At 41.2% G+C, this 16984-nt stretch overlaps 1 protein-coding gene across 4 annotated transcripts in view; it reads right to left on the bottom strand.

Moving 5' to 3' along the window:
* The window catches only part of znf827 (zinc finger protein 827), a 69214-nt gene that overhangs the window by 7151 nt on the left and 45079 nt on the right, over positions 1 to 16984 (bottom strand). For all 4 annotated transcript variants that reach the window (XR_013294781.1, XM_077570860.1, XM_077570863.1 and 1 more), the window contains exons 6-10: positions 8365 to 8616; positions 5767 to 5821; positions 5581 to 5681; positions 3776 to 3913; positions 1020 to 1200 (exon numbers count right to left, since the gene is read on the bottom strand). Coding sequence is in view for 3 of the 4 variants with exons in the window: in XM_077570860.1 (XP_077426986.1) it covers positions 1020 to 1200; positions 3776 to 3913; positions 5581 to 5681; positions 5767 to 5821; positions 8365 to 8616 (727 nt within the window). In the remaining variant the exon portion in view is untranslated. The remainder of the gene's footprint in view (positions 1 to 1019; positions 1201 to 3775; positions 3914 to 5580; positions 5682 to 5766; positions 5822 to 8364; positions 8617 to 16984) is intronic.

Here is a 16984-nt window from a genome sequence, read left to right as displayed (position 1 = left end):
AGCTTTGATGCAGATTAGTCCAATGATGGATTCATTAGATCCAGCAAAAGCAATGGGAAGTCATTTCACTTGAAAAACGGGGAGTCACGACGCCCGTCTTTATATTCAGCTAAGCTAATGTCTCTTGGCCACAGAATAGTGAGCATAATGTGAATCGTCGATGATTAAACTGCTTTAGTACTAACAAATCAAGGATATTATTAATTGGTTTACAGCCAGAACACAAAGATCTTTTCTATTAATATTTTATTTTTTTGGGCTAAATCCTGCACATTGATGAAACTGAGGAATTCAATTAATATTGTATTTATTAATTATCATTTAATTATGTATTCATTACCTGGATTATAGGGAATAACTTTTTTGCATATATATATATATATAAACAGATTTTTTTTTATTAATTAAAAAGCTGCATGTGGAGCAAATATATATTTTTTTATTTAGCTTGCAATAATTATTACATTTTATTGTTTATATTATAATCATTTAATTTTATTTATTTCATTCACTACTTATTTGGTGCCAGAATTTAAGATGGAACTGGAGAAATGTTATGTGTTGAAAAAATATTCTATATTCATTATATTATAGATTACATATAGTTTTATTTCATTTGTATTTAATAAATTTTTACCCAGAACTGGAGATTCCTTTTAAATGATCAATACTTAAACTATATTTTAATAGATGTATTAATTACTTGGTATTACACTTATATTTTATTATTTCGTTCAGTCAATTACATGTAATGCTGTACTACTGCTACACTTCTCTTCTAAAAAAAAAAAAAAAAAAAAACTTAAATGTAAACAACCAGATTAGAAACTCTAAAGTTGAATAAATTGGACGGACAAAAACTTCAGCAAATCTCACGAGACTTAGCGAGCATCTAAGTGTGATCTGTCGTTTCTTTTGGGCTTTTTTTTGCGTTGTGTATTTCAACGGCACGAAAACGTACACTTGATGGTCGAGGTTCCCTTCCGTAAAAATAGTAAGGGATCATCGTTAATGATCACCTGTAGTAGTAGGCGCAGTTCTTGCGCTCGGCGCCATCTGCGGCGGCGGCGGCGACGGCGCTGACGATCTGCTCGGCGTCCGTGTTGACCAGCTTGACGGAGTGGATGGTCAGGTGCTGATTGAGGTTGGCCCTGCACTTGGCGGCGTACGGGCAAAGGTGACATTTGTACTTCCTTTCCTCTGCCACAAAACACACACACACACGCAAACATGAACTCCGATGAGGCACACTCTAGAGCTAGTTTACATCTCATTACTTAGCCCTGCCTCACCTTCACTAAACCCGCTGTCAATTTCATCCGAAGGGGCCGGGAAAAATGTTCATGAGCATGAACATAATCGAACCTTGTTTTTGCAGAGCTGTAGACAGGATCGGGTGTTTTCACTTGTAAGACTGTTATAGCTGGTATAATTTCTTTGTCACATGTCTTATCTATTTTGTTTCAATAGATCATCATAACAACACATCATTGCTGTGTCGAAACACACACACTTCATTTGCCCAAAGGACACAAAGCCAGGCAACCTTTATGTCGCCGGGGAGACCAAAAAGACCACCATGGTGACATATGCCCCAGCTTCTGCTCTCTGTGGTGCGGCCAAGCTGTTCGCGGCCAACACGCTCAGATGGCGTGTGTGTGCGCGCGAGCATGTCCAATTGTGTCGAGGGGGGGAGACATCTTCTACACGAGTCTCAATTTGTGCGCTCTTTGATTAGGAGCGCCATGCCATCCCCAGCCCACAACTCACTGCACTGCCCCGCCCCCTCCTGAGGAGGACGCGTCCCACGCGTCCCACACATCCCAAAAGCGGGATGAGAAGAAGCAACGACAGAGAGGATCCATGAAGGATGTGGGCAGGGGGACATTCAAATGGAACTTTTCCCGGTGAGCCTAATCATGGTTGTAATCTCTTTAAAAGGAAGGGTAAGCTAGTCTAGTCAACCTCATTTACCAAAATTCACACCTCTGAAGCCACATGATGAGTTAGCGCAACAACGTTAGCGATAGCAGCCACAGCTAAAATAGGTGTCCACTAGACTGGAAAATCAGTGTGGTGTGTGTTTATTTTGGGAGGAGAAGAAGAAAAAAATAGTTCAGTTTACCACTTATTATTCATGTGCAATCCGATGTACATGTTTGAATAAAGCAAATCCAAAGGGTTTCAATTTTAGTGTTTCGGTTGCACATGATCAATGTGGTAAACTGACGTAATCTCCCCATGTTGTTATCAAATATAATCAAATGATATATGTTTAACACATATTCATATGCAACCTATGCACATATTCAAATCAAGTAAATTAAATAAACTTTTAGTTTTTTGTCATAATTAAGCCCGTTTGGATGGTGGTTATGAGCCATAGGCAGGCTGACTGAGTCAGAACTGGTACTGGCCGCTTATATTCATGATATAATTCAATATGTTTCGATGATTGTTTCATATTTAGCATCCTTGTGCTATTTTTTTTATGATTGTAATACATATCAAGTTTTCGAAAAGCCCCTCCCTCTGTGAGTAGTTTCAAGAGACAATTGTTTAAAAATAAACAGACCTTTAACCCTTTCACGGATAGTGCTTACTACAGCGGACAGCTATTGAAACGTTGCTCTCTCCTATATAAATTAATTGTTTAGCCACAGTTGGCCATTAGCCACTCCAGTGGACAGTATTGTACTAGTGTCTTGACATTTAGTCCACGTTTGTAAGTGCAAAAAAAAAAGAAGAAAAAAAGGCTGACAACAAGATGGCCAACTAAGTAAGGAATACGTGTCTATTGCTTCTATTCCAGGACGCCCTTGCAAGTAAAAAATATATTAGGACATCAAGCAACAGCTAAAGAGTAATATAATTGTTAAAATATCCAAGTATTGATTTTGTAATTTGAGGAAATGGCGATTGATCATGAGTCCACTAAATTGGACGTTGGATTTAGCTGTATTGTGACTACAACTTAGTGTTGCTGTAACTTTGTTACTTTTGAAAATACTTCATCTGCAGTACTTATTTATTTTCTTTAATTTGTATTAAAGCATTATTTTATGGATTTTAGTTCTCATATTAGAGTAAGGATCCTGGTCCTTATGTTTTGTAGTGGTCTGGTGCAGAATATGCTAGCAAAAGCTACAAAATAGTCGACTATATACCACTTGACTCAAGTGGGGAAGATGACAGCGGCAGTGATGAAGGGTTGCCAGAAAAAAAAGACAAATGGGTAAATGTTTTGCAATACCTGTAGTAGTTTTGAATTATGTTAAATGTGAACACAATGTTAAAAATCAAACAGACATTTTCGATAGTGTTTACATTATTTTTTTGTTATTTATTCTATTCTTACAAACATATTTCATCGGTTGCTCAAATGCACATTATCCCCCCAAAATATAAGTAAAAAAAAAAAAAATAATAATAAAAAAAAATATATATATATATATATATATATATATATATATATATATATATATATATATATATATATATATAAACTGTTGAGAAAAAAAAATCCTGATGTAGGTTATTAGAATTTGTGCATGAAAGAGTTAAGATGACATGTAAAAATTTAAAGTTAAATACAACTGAACTGTTCTTTGGCAATGATTATTTTGCACACCACTAGAGGTAGCTTGAGTGGTACATGCATCACCCTTTGCGAATCACTGCTAACTCTATCCAATTATGTAATACTGATAACCGTGACTATTTTTGGTCACAATTATGGTGAGGTGAAATGTTCTCATTTCTGGTGTGGTGTTACCTGTGTGTAGGGCCAGGTGGCGCGATAGCGTCTGTTGCCTTCCAAATACTTTCCCACAGACGGGACACGGGTAGAGCTGCTCGTTGAGCCGCCACTGGGCAATGCCATTGCCCGGTTCGCCTTCTTCCTTTTCGGAATCTACAACACACACACGCACAAGTTGAGTCATGTTGACCCCCGTGAACGTTTTTGGTGTAGCCTTGACGTTAGCAAGGTCTGCACAGGGATTTCCAAACTGCAGGGAGTAAAATGGCAGTCTGGTATTTTCCCAGACCTTCTAATGAGTCTGAGCCAATCAAGGCCTCACAGGTGAGAAGAGAGGCACGGTCCGGTCACGTCAGGCTTTAACAAGCCGGCCAAACTTGGGAGGCGGCCACCTGACAAACAGCAAGTCCGATTAAGCCAATTAGGTCGCTCTGCAGGGTTTCAAGAGGGCGATTGTCTAATTAGTTCCATTTAACAGAGATGGACACGGGCAAGAGATACAGGATTGTGGTTAACCACCCCAAGACTTAACGAGACAACGTTAAAGCCACACGCAGTTTGGTCTGATTTGTGTTTCCGCTGCAGAGTGTGTTGCTGCATACAGTAAATAATAGTAAACAATAAATCAGATTTATGTAGCATTTAGCTTAGTTATTGTATTGTCTGTCGGCTTAAATGTTTCTATTTTTTCCCTAGTATTTGTGTATTTTTCATCTGATATTCCTCTATTTTTTTCCTAAATAAATATTGTCACGTAATATTTTGTCCTAAAATGTTTATTTGTATCTGATCTGATTTATGTAGTTTTATAGTTATTTTATAGTTTTTTTAAATTTCTTTTTATTTATGTATATTCATGTATTTTTTTTAAAATTATTTTTTATGTTTTTAGTTGTCATAATTTTGTACTTTTAGTCTAGTATATTTTTTCTGATATTTATTCTTCATCTAATCTTTTTTGGCATTTTGTTATTGATGTTAATATTAAATTAAGTATTTACTGTATTTTATTTGCAATTTTTTTTCAAACAACATTTGTATATATATATATATATATATATATATATATATATATATATATATATGTTTTTTTTATATTACCGTCTAATATTTAATATTTTGGGCGGCTTGTTGTATTATTGTAAAACATTTTTTAATGTATTTTTTCACCTTTTATAATGTTAAATATTTAAATACAATATATTCCCAAAAAATTCTAATTATTTTTCCCTCATATTTGTGTGTTTTTCAACAATTTGTTTAGCAACTTTTTATATTTGTGTATTTTTTCCTCCACTGATGCCAACCATCCAGCTCTGTAGCGGCAGGAAAATATTGAAGATACAATGCAACATTTACAATAAAAAGTGTCTACAAACACGAGCTAAAGACAAGTGGAACGAGGAAGCGCGGGTGTGGATTTGTTCACACGGAGAGCAGATAACGACTTAAAAGAGGAGTGGAGTTAAAGGGAGCAGCAGCGGTTCAAACGCACAAGGGAAAAATGTGTGCGCGTGTGTGTGGTGGGGGTGCTGAATTAACTTTCAGGCCACTCTTTGACACCCAGGAGCCAATCAGATTTCCATTAACTGGCAGAGGGACAGGTAAAGCTGGCACAGGCTAATTAACCTCTGGACTGCCGGCTGCCACAGTAAAGGAGACTGGGGGGACGCCCCGGGCAAGGGGGGCATGGAGCCCAAAGGTTCGTTTGAGATCTAAGCCGGAAGCTGGAGGTTGACACAATGTAGTTAATTGAGATGTGGGTGGAAATGCCTTTGTCTTTTCACTACTAAAAGAGTATGCATGTGTGTGCGTGTTACCGTGGAAAGGCGGCCGGGTGGAGGAGCTGGCCTCTGCGGGGGAGGAGCTTTTGGAACGCGAGTTGAAGGGTGATTGTCGAAAGCACTCGTCCAAGAACGGACTGAAAAAGATGTAGAGGAAACCAAAGCCATGTTGACAACAAGCACATTTTTTCAGTTTTATGGTCTTTGTTGTCATCGACTCACCTGTTAATCCCCACCATGTTGCCGTCCTTGTGGTTGTTGGCTTTGCTCACTTTTTCTGGAAAACAAAAATAAAACATTTGTGGCTACCTCGGTGCAGTTTTAAGACATACAGACGGATGTAGACCTCTCAGCTCCTCGCAGAGGATCAAGAATTTATGACTGCATACTGTTGAAGACGTAAACACATTGTTTGTTTTAGATGACATTCCCCTTATGTATTTATGCACCCATTATGCATGTTGTGCAACTGTTTGTGTTCAAATATGCTAGCTGTTATCATGTCATTGGTGTTTTCCGTTGTTTGTTCTATTTTAAAGCTGTAAACCACAACTCAAGCCCAAACTGCTGTATGGATGCTCCAAATGAAGTTTTGTTGTTTCCTTGTGACAGTGACAATAAATATTGGGAATCTGAATTTGAACCTGAACTCTCACATGCAGACGAACCACCAATCGACCACAGCTCCCTCTATAGGCCGTGCTTCTTCAAGGCACTATTATTTATTTAAATGATTTTCAATTGTTGTAAAAACCTCATTACAACCCTTCTCTTTGTGCCATGATGCAACCAAACAACATCTCTGGCCTTACCTGATTTCCATGTGTCAGAGGTTCTTACATGCTAATTCAAACAGGACAGAAAACATCCTGCCGACAGCCAAGAAAGAGAAGAAGAAGCCACACGTGCGACTTTCAAGGAGACAAAGAGCATCTCCAAAGCGGCCGAGCGTCCCCCCGGCGTTCTCGGCGACCTTGCCACCGACGCATCTCTGAGGTCTTACCGCTGCGGCGGGTAATTCATATTGATTGCTCATTGTGTGACAGCCTTGCACCAAGACCCCCGCACCCAACCGCCACCCACCCTGCACCATTTCCCTTTGCATCCAGATCCTCCTTTGTGACAGTCGTCGCAGTTTGCCGGGCCCCGGAGATGCCCCGGCCTCCCTAGGTGGCACCCCCCCAGCCCTTTACTCCCCTTACTACCAAGCGTCCCCTCCCATTTTGTGACACCACTTGCCAAGGACAGAGGTCTCTTTCTACGTTGCCATGGCGATGCGGCACGGGAGAAATGTAAAGGCGGCAGGGAGGGAGGGCGGTGGATGGGGAAGTGTGTTCAGCCAAGTGTGCTTGAGCCGGCATGTCTGAAAACGAGTCAAGGGAGACCGAATGAGAGAAGGAGAAGGAGGGGTTTGGAGCGGACATTTGTACAGTCCCGGGGCGGGGGCGGGGGTGGGGGGTGGCGGGTGTAAAGGTGGGTATGTACGCAATGCTACGTGCTAGACCTGTGTGTGACTCCAAGGTGTGTTTCACGATGCGACTTGGGGATGCCAATGGAGTGTTGGGAACAACGGCAATTAGACTAACGGCGTTAGGTAACTGTTCTTTTTTTGTAAACGGACTAATCTAACTAATTATTCTCCCCATATTTGAAACGCCGTTATTGTTATTGTACGTGAAATGCGTTGCGCTACAATTTATTTATTAGTTTCAAAGCTCGAAGTAATCTTACAGTAGGTTCCGGTAAGTCCATTCATGAAAATGTCTGCGCAGAGTTGGAGGCACTGTTTTTGTCGTATCTCGTCACAATAAAGGTGTCTTGATAGCTGGAATCCGTAGTGACTTTTATTTTGGAGGTACCACAGGAAGCGGGTCACGACGTGTCTTCCTTCACGATGAACATGATGTTAGCATTTTAGCAAGTCCACGTCCCTTGCCTGGAGCTCATTCGGGCTTTGACAACTTTGACAAGACTGATCAAAATAACAGTAGAGATCTGCCAAAAAAAAACATGAGGAGCGATTTGTGGACAATTCTGTTCCACCAAGAACCATTACAGGACATCGCAACTCAAGAAGCACTATGACAGCCAGCGATAAAGATAAGTCACATAGCGACACACGCCTAGTGTAATTATTAGCGCCAACAATTGTATTTCTCTTAACCGTCTGTGCTACGACTGCCCACAAATTACATATAGGTGATATATGTGCCACAAATCAACATATATCCAGTATTTATTTTATCATTATTATTATTATTATTATGATTGCTGTAGTAAATGGCAGTGGTAGAACATACAGTATATGGTATCTGTCATTATGGAGTGAGGAATTTGTGTGGCATAAATATTCACAAAAATAAATAAAAACACCCTACATAGCCTGGACATAATTTGAATTCCTTGTAGAAAAAAAGAAAGAAAGTAAAATCCAAATGTATTTATATAAAACATTTTTTTAAAGTTGTGAAAATAGTTACTTTGTCTAGTATCGAGTTACTTTTATTATGAAGTAATTCAATTACTTTTGTTAGCACGTAATGAGTAACTATAACTAATTACTTATTTAAAGTAACGTTCCCAACACTGGTGGTGACTGATGCGCAACTTCTTCAAGATTCATGCGTATTTAAGCTTCAATGTCAGCCATGTGGTCACTCGTGTTACGTCGCGTCCTTGACTTTACAACGGCGCCGCCAGAAGATGGAAATGGAAGGTTTTACAGCCCACACACACATACACACACACACACACACGTGCAAACACATCTGACGTCCTTGCTCTTGCTTGAGGGGTCGGACAAACGCGTTGAAAACACACCTGACAATTTGAAGAGGAGCTCGGAGGCCATTTTGACCGAGATGTCCTGGGAGAAGAGGTCCTTCTGGGGGCGCGACAGAGGCTCCAGGGCCGGCTCCGTCTTCTCGCGCGCACCTAAAGTGCCGAAAGCCAACAGGTGAGGAGGAGGAGCGGGTGTGGGGACGGGCGGCGAGACTTGGGCGGGGGCCGGGTCCACCTCCATGGGCTCTGCTTTTACTTTCACCCTCTGGAAGAGACCGTCTTTGTTGTTCTCTGTGCGGAAAGGAGACATTTCTTAGTTAGGCTTTAAGCACAAAACGGTTTGTGTTCAAATAGCCGCTGCTTCTAAAACCGCGACTATCGATGCTAAACGTTAGCATGTCAACGGCGTTGCGCAATGTTTGTTAGCATTAAGCTAAGCTGACATTTTCATAAGGCAAAGCTATCTTTAAAAAAAAAAAATACAGACTGTGTAATTCTCTTTGCTTTTTGTTTAGTCTGAGTAGTGCAAAAACTAGCAACCGATTTTCAAGAAAACGTCTTTTGAATGTCTACTGTACTGCAATCAAATAAATATCAACTGTAGCGACTGACGCTCTGTTTCATCAAGACCCAAAAGGAAACAGCTTTTCAATAGATGTCTACTGCCGTTAACGATGAACGCGTATGGAAGAAAACAGCTTTCGAATAGCTGTCCACTGATTATCTTCGACCTACAGTTAAGTAACATCTGCATTAAGAATAAAACACCACCTGCATGCCAGTTGTCTTTAAATTGTTTCAAGTCCCCGCCGACTCACATATAACCTCGGCGAGCGAGGAGTCAGTCGGTGGGGACATTCCTAACAGATGCCACTTCTCGCTTAACTATTTTTAGCGCGGCTGCTTCATGTCACCTTTTCAACTGGACTCGCCCAGTGAGTCAACAGCGTTTGCGCTCGGTGAAGCCAATCCGCGGCTATCATAAACATTTTCACGTGGAGCGTTTGGCTATTTTGCTTGGGCGGACCCCCCCGACACCTCGGACCCCACCCCTTCGCATCAGACGGCGGGCATGACCTCGCGGTGCCCTCTTGCCCCAATAAACGCACAGCGCCACGCTAAACGGCTAAGCCCGGCTGTTTGGACTGCTCGTTGGATTTCCTTCTTTTTAAGCTCTAATTCTGCTCATTCACCCTCTGGAAATTCTCATGCAGGCGCGGGTTTGATGTGTTGAGAGAAAAGCTCAACGTACACATATTTATCAAAGGAATATCTACGATGAATCACACTCTTGTTATGCAGGAGTAATAATATGTGAATATGGCGATGATCATTTGGTTCGAGGCCAAAAAAGCTTCTGCACATTTCACAGCAATTAATTTTGATGGGCTAAATTGGATTTGGTGGCAAACAGATTACAACAGTTAAAAGTGTTAATGAATACATGCCGTGCTTTTTAATTACGTCCCCTTTTGCTGGTTTTGAGGTATGCATAGCAGGTCTTCGCATTTTTATTTTCAGCAGCATTGGGTACAAAACGGAACGTCCTTGGTCAACAGACTTATAGTACTTTAAGTGGAATTTTGTATAAAAACGAGTGTCCTTTGTCAATAGATGTATTTTTGCAAAAGTGGAAAGTAACTGTAGATAGAGTAAACTAGTTTTGGGACCAGAAAGTGCAAATTATCTGTCAAAGTACAAAATGTCAATTGACTTAAATACATTACTTTTTGTACTGAATGCTATTACCATTGCAAGATGTCTATTGCCTTTCAGATATTACTTTTTGTAATGCCAAAACAGAGATTGTTGGTTGACCGTACATTTCCATCTTTTTCTATGTATCGGTAATGCCGATGAATTTCCAATTGTTTCAATGAAAATGGTTATTTTGGGATAAAAAAGGAACCACTGACTTGTAAAAGTTTCCTGGTCAGTAATGATATATTTCTGCAAACTCTCTCAACTGCAAACTTAGGAAACCATTTTTCTTTACAATAAAGATCAAAATCTCCATATATTCAAATTTAATTTGAATGAACATTTTCAGTGGAATTTTTTTTTTTTAAACCACTGAATTGTAGGTTTTCCTGGTCCGCGGTGACATCAAAATCTCTGAACTTCTACGAGGCAAAAATGATTTTGCCCATTTCTAATTAGTTTTAGTCACCCTTATAAATTGCCATTTAATCGTTTTAAATTCCGAGAAACTGAAATGACCCATGATACAAAGTTAATCAATCTGTCCTCCAAAGCTATAAATCATCCATCCATCCACCCATTATCTGAACTGCTTTTCGTCACAAGGGTCACGGGCGTGCTGGAGCCTATCCCAGCTGTCTTCGGGTAGTAGGCAGGAACATGTTGCCAGCCAATCGCAGGGCAGCTATGAACCAAATCATTAAAAAAAAAATTTTTTTTTTTTATACTGATATCAAACAAACAAAGGCACAAAAAAAACCCTTGGGGGAGTTAATAAAAGTCCAGGTGTCAGTTTGATTGAGGGCAGGACAAAGAGAGGGGACACAGACAACCATCAAACCCCTCTAATCCCTTAATCAGGTGGTCGTATTGGGCTAGGAGATGTAGTGGTTGTGGAGGGGGTGGGGGTGGGGGACGGTGCTTGTTTGGCAGGCTTTAAGAGGGTGTAAGGGGGTCAACCAGGGGACGCCTGAGCATCCGTCACTGGATCGCCACCCTTAACAACTAGGGGGGTGAAAAAACCACGCGCTAAATGTCACGGCTGTGAACTTGAACTCCCACGCCTCGCCGACACAAACATGTTTACCGGCGTTACCCGGAGATGGCACGGCGCGGGTGGGAGGCATCTGATGGAGAACACCCGCCGTATCCCCTATCCAAAGTCCACTTGTCACCACATAAAATGGGAAAATATGGCCTCACTCCCACGCCGATGATACTTTTTCTTGACCTAATGTTTCGTTGCCATAAAAAGAAGTCCACTTACGCCTTCACACTGCTTCAGTACACAGCGGAACCCCCCCCCCCCCCAACCCCAAAAGTGACACAATTTGGAAAAATATTCTTCAAAAGTCAAATAAAACCATCAGCTTCAACTCAGTGAGAACCCGATGGACTGACTGAAGGACTGTCAACTGAGCTTTAAAAAAAAAATAAAATAAAATTCCCGCCGAGGTCTGTGGGAACGATTCACAGGGGCCAAAAGAAGACACTGCTTGAAGGGGTGATACTTTTGAGAGGTCTGGGAACATTTGGGGAACATTTTTGTTGTGTGAACTACAATTATCAAGAACTAAAAGAAAGAAGTACTTTTGAGATATCCAGGAACATTTGGGGCAATATTTTAATCCTGGAACTACAATAATAAATAATTAAAAGTGCAAATGAAAATGTTATTTATTTATTTATGTGCATTTTTTGTGTGGCTTTTTGCTAAAGACACTTTTAATATTTTTGGGAGCTCCACAAACATTTAGGCAAAATTTTTCATTGCAGGAACGACACCTATGAGGTACTGGAAGTTCCTGGAACTGTTCATAGAAGTGTTTTTTTTTTTTTTCATGTTCAAGTGAGAGACTTGACGTTGCTTTTATAACACGCACAGCTGTTAAAGAGCCATAAAACATCACTTTTTTAAAATCCCGTTTGTGCAAGTGTTTGAATATTTTTAGGCAGTGCGCTGTAAAATATTGCAAGCCTTCAGAGTATTTCAAAACTAACTGCAACTGCGCGTTATGAAGCTTTTAAAAAGCAGGAAAAGTGCTCCCGTCGGGTCCCGCTAACCATCCTCCGCATAAAAACGAGTTTAATTAATGCGACACAATTTGTGGCATTTGCGGCGTCCTTGATTTTGAAGCCACTTGATGCTTTTCTCAGTGCTTTAACCTGTAAATGAGTCCAAACATTTTCTAGTGTGATGGTGGCTTGTCGTTGATTAAATACTGAGGGGGGAAAAAAACACTAAATATAGTAATTCTGCCAGGGAACTGTTGAGTGGTGCTTGAGCTAGATACTGTAAATACACAAGGTCCAATGTGTGTGGAATGTTTGAATGTCATATTTGTTTTATGTTGTAATGTAGTTATGTGGAAAAAGTTTCAAATTGACAAAAAACAATATTGAGAATTTTAAGATTTTAAAAGAGCTAATATCAGCTGATTACATCAGCTGGCTCTAATTTTCACAAGTCGGTATGGCTGGTTTGGTTGAGGGCTTTCAGGAAGTATCAAGAACAAAAAAATTCTTCCTCGGGTCTCCTGACGGCCTCACGACTCTGGCTGGATGTGTTCGGTTTAGGTGAACGGTATGGGATTTTTTAATAGGTTTTAGGTGAACTAATGAATACACACACACGGGCACATACAAAAAAGCAAAAAAGAAAAAAGGAGAGCAATGATGATGACATGTCAAATCGGTAAAATTACCGAATGAACAATACTAAGCTCTCCAGAAAAAAAAGCAAAAAAAAAAGTTTGTGAAAGTGTAGTAGGTGGTAACAACTTAAAAAGTGAGCCTGACTGGCTCCATGCAATATATTAAACATATATTAGGAATAAATTACAACAAACACCCATTCTTTCCAGTAAAACTAAGTCAGAAAGCGCTTGAGGTTGTTGTGTTTTTTAAGCGATAAACTCTTGACTTTCCACGTCAACAACAATTCAGTCAAATGTAGCGCACACGCACACCGACGGGGTAAATAAAGTCACGGCATTAATAACCAAAAACACATTGACCCGCTTTTGACGCAACGATACGAGAACCTGGCGTCGGCGTCGGCGTCGGCGTAGGAGTCGACGCGAGGCTAAAGAGAGGGGAAACATTGTCAAACGGTGCCAGAAAAAGAACACCTGGGGGTAGTGCAAGGGGAGACGGCTCCATTCAAAGTGACAACCCCCTCCCCTACTTGGTACATCCGAGTCTACCCCTGTCCTTGCTCTGTTATTCCGCATCTCCCCCCCCGCCGTCCCCCGCAAGCACATCTCCTTCCTCCACTCTCTCCAACCTGCTCCTCAGACAGGGGGTGAAGAGTTCAGACTGCTTCAAAGGGCTGCAGTGTGGAGACGGCGTGTCATGTGGGAGCCTGCAGACTTCACACACATCTGCCGCAGCTACCATTGATCCCCGGCTAACCAGCTCGCGCCGGCGTGCGCCCGGCGCCGACAAACCACTATGAACATAAGTCGCCAAATAAGGTGGAAGCAACAAAAAAAAAAAATATATATATATAAAAAAGGGAAACAGCAGCCGTGATAATAAAGAAGGAGGCAGAAAGAAGGTTGGGAAGCGGAGTGGTATGGGGGGGTCAGTAAGCGGCCACACACTGAAGAGGGCACGGTGAGGACAGCCGCCGAAAGCCAAGCGCAGCTTCTACATGACGCCAGATTATGCTATTGTTGTCAATAGACATGGACGGATGATTACATTGCGTTGCGTGGTGTGTGTGAGTGAGTGTGTATTGTATAGTATGTTTGTGTGTATGTTACTTGTTTGAATTGGAAAATTGGTTGTGATTAGAAAGATATGAGTGCATTGAATCGAACTGTTCGAAATCAGGCCCTGATTTCCTTAACTCATTTGCTCCCAAAAAACGTATAAAAAAACATTCTATTTTAAATATTGTCATGGTCCCAAAAACACATTTTATGTTTTTTTTATGTCTTTTTATGCTAGAACATACAGAAGGCTTCGATGCACCCTTTGACCTGAAGAGGTCTCTTGAAGCAATGGTAAAAAAAAAAACGGCCAGCAGGTGGCAGCAGAGTATAAAAGATCAACTAAGGCCATGCCTCTTTTCCCCAGTGTTTTGAACAGGTTTGTGAATAATGATGAAACTTAGCTATATTCTAATGCTTATTGCTGCAAAACGGAAACAGATAGAAATATCATTTTTTTCCCTGATGAAAGAAGAGAGTCTAAGCTTTCTTTTGGTAGGTTCTATGTTTTTATAGCAATAGAACACAATATTCGGTGGGCCTCGCAAAATCAGTCTAGACCCAGTAAAACAGCCGGGAGCAAAGGGGGTTGCTTCAGTGAAAATGGTTTGGAGTCAATGAGTTAATCATGGGAGATCGGCCAATCACTTAAAAGAAAACCGATCTTGTCCACCGATCTCATCTGCCTCCTCAGGGGTCTGCAATTATAAATCTTTTTGTGTGGTCGTCATTTACTTGTCGATTTTCACATGGCGGTTAGTCCCTACCTTGGGGATTCATTGTACTTGCGTATGACCATTCAATCATCAATAATAGCCAATATATTAGTCAATAAAATTCCCTTTAAGAAAAAAAAATGTGCCTGAATGTACTGGCAGGTCATTTGCACTAACTGCAAACTCCTCAGTGGCTAACGAGCGAGCATGAGTGAAATATCCTCAAAAGACGGCGTGGCCTGTTTCTATGCGGCAAAGCGAGCACATCGTGTGGTTTCACACCTATGGCCGCGACGGCGAGCTGGCGAGTGGGCGTCACGGCTGTTGCCCGCATTGATGCCACTCTGCCGGGGCGCCCCCGTACATCGGTCCCCCCGCCTCCCGTCTTGCCCCGCAAAAACCAGCGCCCATCTGCTGGCACGCTTCTAGCCGTCGGCGCTGGGGACTATTTAGCCCGCCATAATTAGCCCCCAGACACCGGCAGCCTGTTTTTCCCCCCCCACAAACAGATGTGGGAGGTTGCGTGACCATCCGATGTTTGATAAGAAAGTGAGGCTCGATAGAGTGGAGGGTTGGGAGATGTGAGGGAGGAAGAAGTGACCTAGTTAAAAAAAAAAAAAACGGGATGATGCAATTCATGTTACTGCACAATGTGCAGCAATGATGACAACATGGGCTGCGTTCATTTCCTGTAAAGTGAACACCTGCTATATCACAATTCATCTTCCGTGCCAACAATTTCCGAGCACCAGCACTGTACTTAAGAACAGGAAGAAGGATCTGAGAAGGTCCCCTAATAAGCTGTAGTAATAGTCATTGATGCAGAGAGAACATATTGCTATGAGCAATGTCGAACGTGCTGTTTGTTTTGCTGCTTTGTGTGTTTAGGTAGCAGTTCCGCAGAAAAAGACCAAATATAAATGGCTGATGATTCAATTCCTGGTTTGGTCAGTAACATCTGCTAGAAAATAGGCAAAATGTTGCTTTATTATTATTTTTGTTTAAAGTAAAAGTAGGTGTTTGCAAATGTCTTATTTTAATTCAACACAAAGATAATCAGACTGCTTTCGTGGGGAATACAGAAATCTGGGAACATTTACTGTTAAGAGGCTGAAATTTTGAGGATGTAGAAAATGTTCAATTAAAAAAAAGTCTCAAACAATAAATCGATTACTAAAATAATGATTCATTTGACAATCGATTAGTTGTTAATAAATCGTGTCGCTAGCATTAAGCTGGAACATTTTTTTTTTATTATTATTTTTATTATATTTATTTAACGGTTTGGTTGAACATTTTGGTGTTCAGAAATCCTGTACAACGATGAATTCGCTTTTATTTCATGTGTCAGTTTTACAGTAAACATAAAGTGGGAGTAACAAATAAACAGCTTAAGGCAAGCATGCAAGAACTTCATGAGCAAGTCTGAGTCTTCTTTTTGGGATGTTATCGAGAGAACAGCTACTAAGGAATACTCTGAAAAGTGTATTTTAGGATGAAATGTGTTTAAAGCCGGTAGGAGGGGTAAAACTATCCCGGGTGAGTCCGGAACGTAACCCAGTAGGATTCACTGTAAAGATGACAACACGGGCTGCATTGATTTCCTGCACACAACTAAGACACATTGAGATGTTCTGGCTAAGGCTAAGGCTAAGGCTAACCCCTCCCCTTCCCTCAAAGTCATTTGCATATTGTGCATCTTTATTGCGTTATGGCTGCTCCGCCGCTGACCTTTCCGCAGTGGACAACAGAGAGGAGGTGATTGTGCGGACGCCCTTGAACCTCATGACTGTAATCACATGTGACTGTGAACGCGCTGACCTTTCCCCGGCCCCGTTTTCCTCATCCTCATCCTCACCCCTCCCCCCCCCCCCCCCCCCCGACACCGGGGTCACTCCAGGGTCCAGAGTCTTGTCAAGGCTGTCACTCTCCACAATCCTCTCCATCTACCCTCCCGCAACCGCCCGTTGCCATGGCAACCGCAGGGACTTGCATTTTTTCCGCTTCTTCTTCACTAGTTTGACAGCTTCTTCTCCAACAGTGATTTAGACTCTCAAGGAACGGTTCATGTGCGCTCAAAACACGCTTTTGTATTCAAAATGTCCTCTTTCGCACTTATTGTAATTGTTTTTTTTCTTTTTTTTTCTTCTGTAATTGTAAATGTAACGACACACTGTCCCCTCTAAAAAAAAATCTGATTCGTCAATAATTAATGAATAATTAACAAGTTTGATCCGTCAATCATTAGTGAGCAGCTCTAAAATTCAACACTCCTATTTTAAACACACCAGTTTGGTACCTGCAAAGTGGCGGTGCAAGTAAATATCCCGTCAAAGGAAATAGCAAATCCACAGCTGTGGAATAGGAAGGTCGTCCGCTTGCAACAGCTTATTACTGAGTTCATTATAAACATGCCACCCAGAGAGCGTTTGTATTTTATTTCAACGTTTTCCGAATATCAACTCAATGCTGAACTTGGCCTCGTTGGCACACGGTTGACATTTTTAAATTGCCTGAGAGTCACTC

This window comes from Vanacampus margaritifer, chromosome 7 (genome assembly GCF_051991255.1).
Source record: "Vanacampus margaritifer isolate UIUO_Vmar chromosome 7, RoL_Vmar_1.0, whole genome shotgun sequence".
In the NCBI taxonomy this organism is placed as follows: Eukaryota; Metazoa; Chordata; class Actinopteri; order Syngnathiformes; family Syngnathidae; genus Vanacampus; species Vanacampus margaritifer.
The sequence above is the reverse complement of the archived record's forward strand: the minus strand, read 5'-3'. Positions and strand labels throughout refer to the sequence as shown.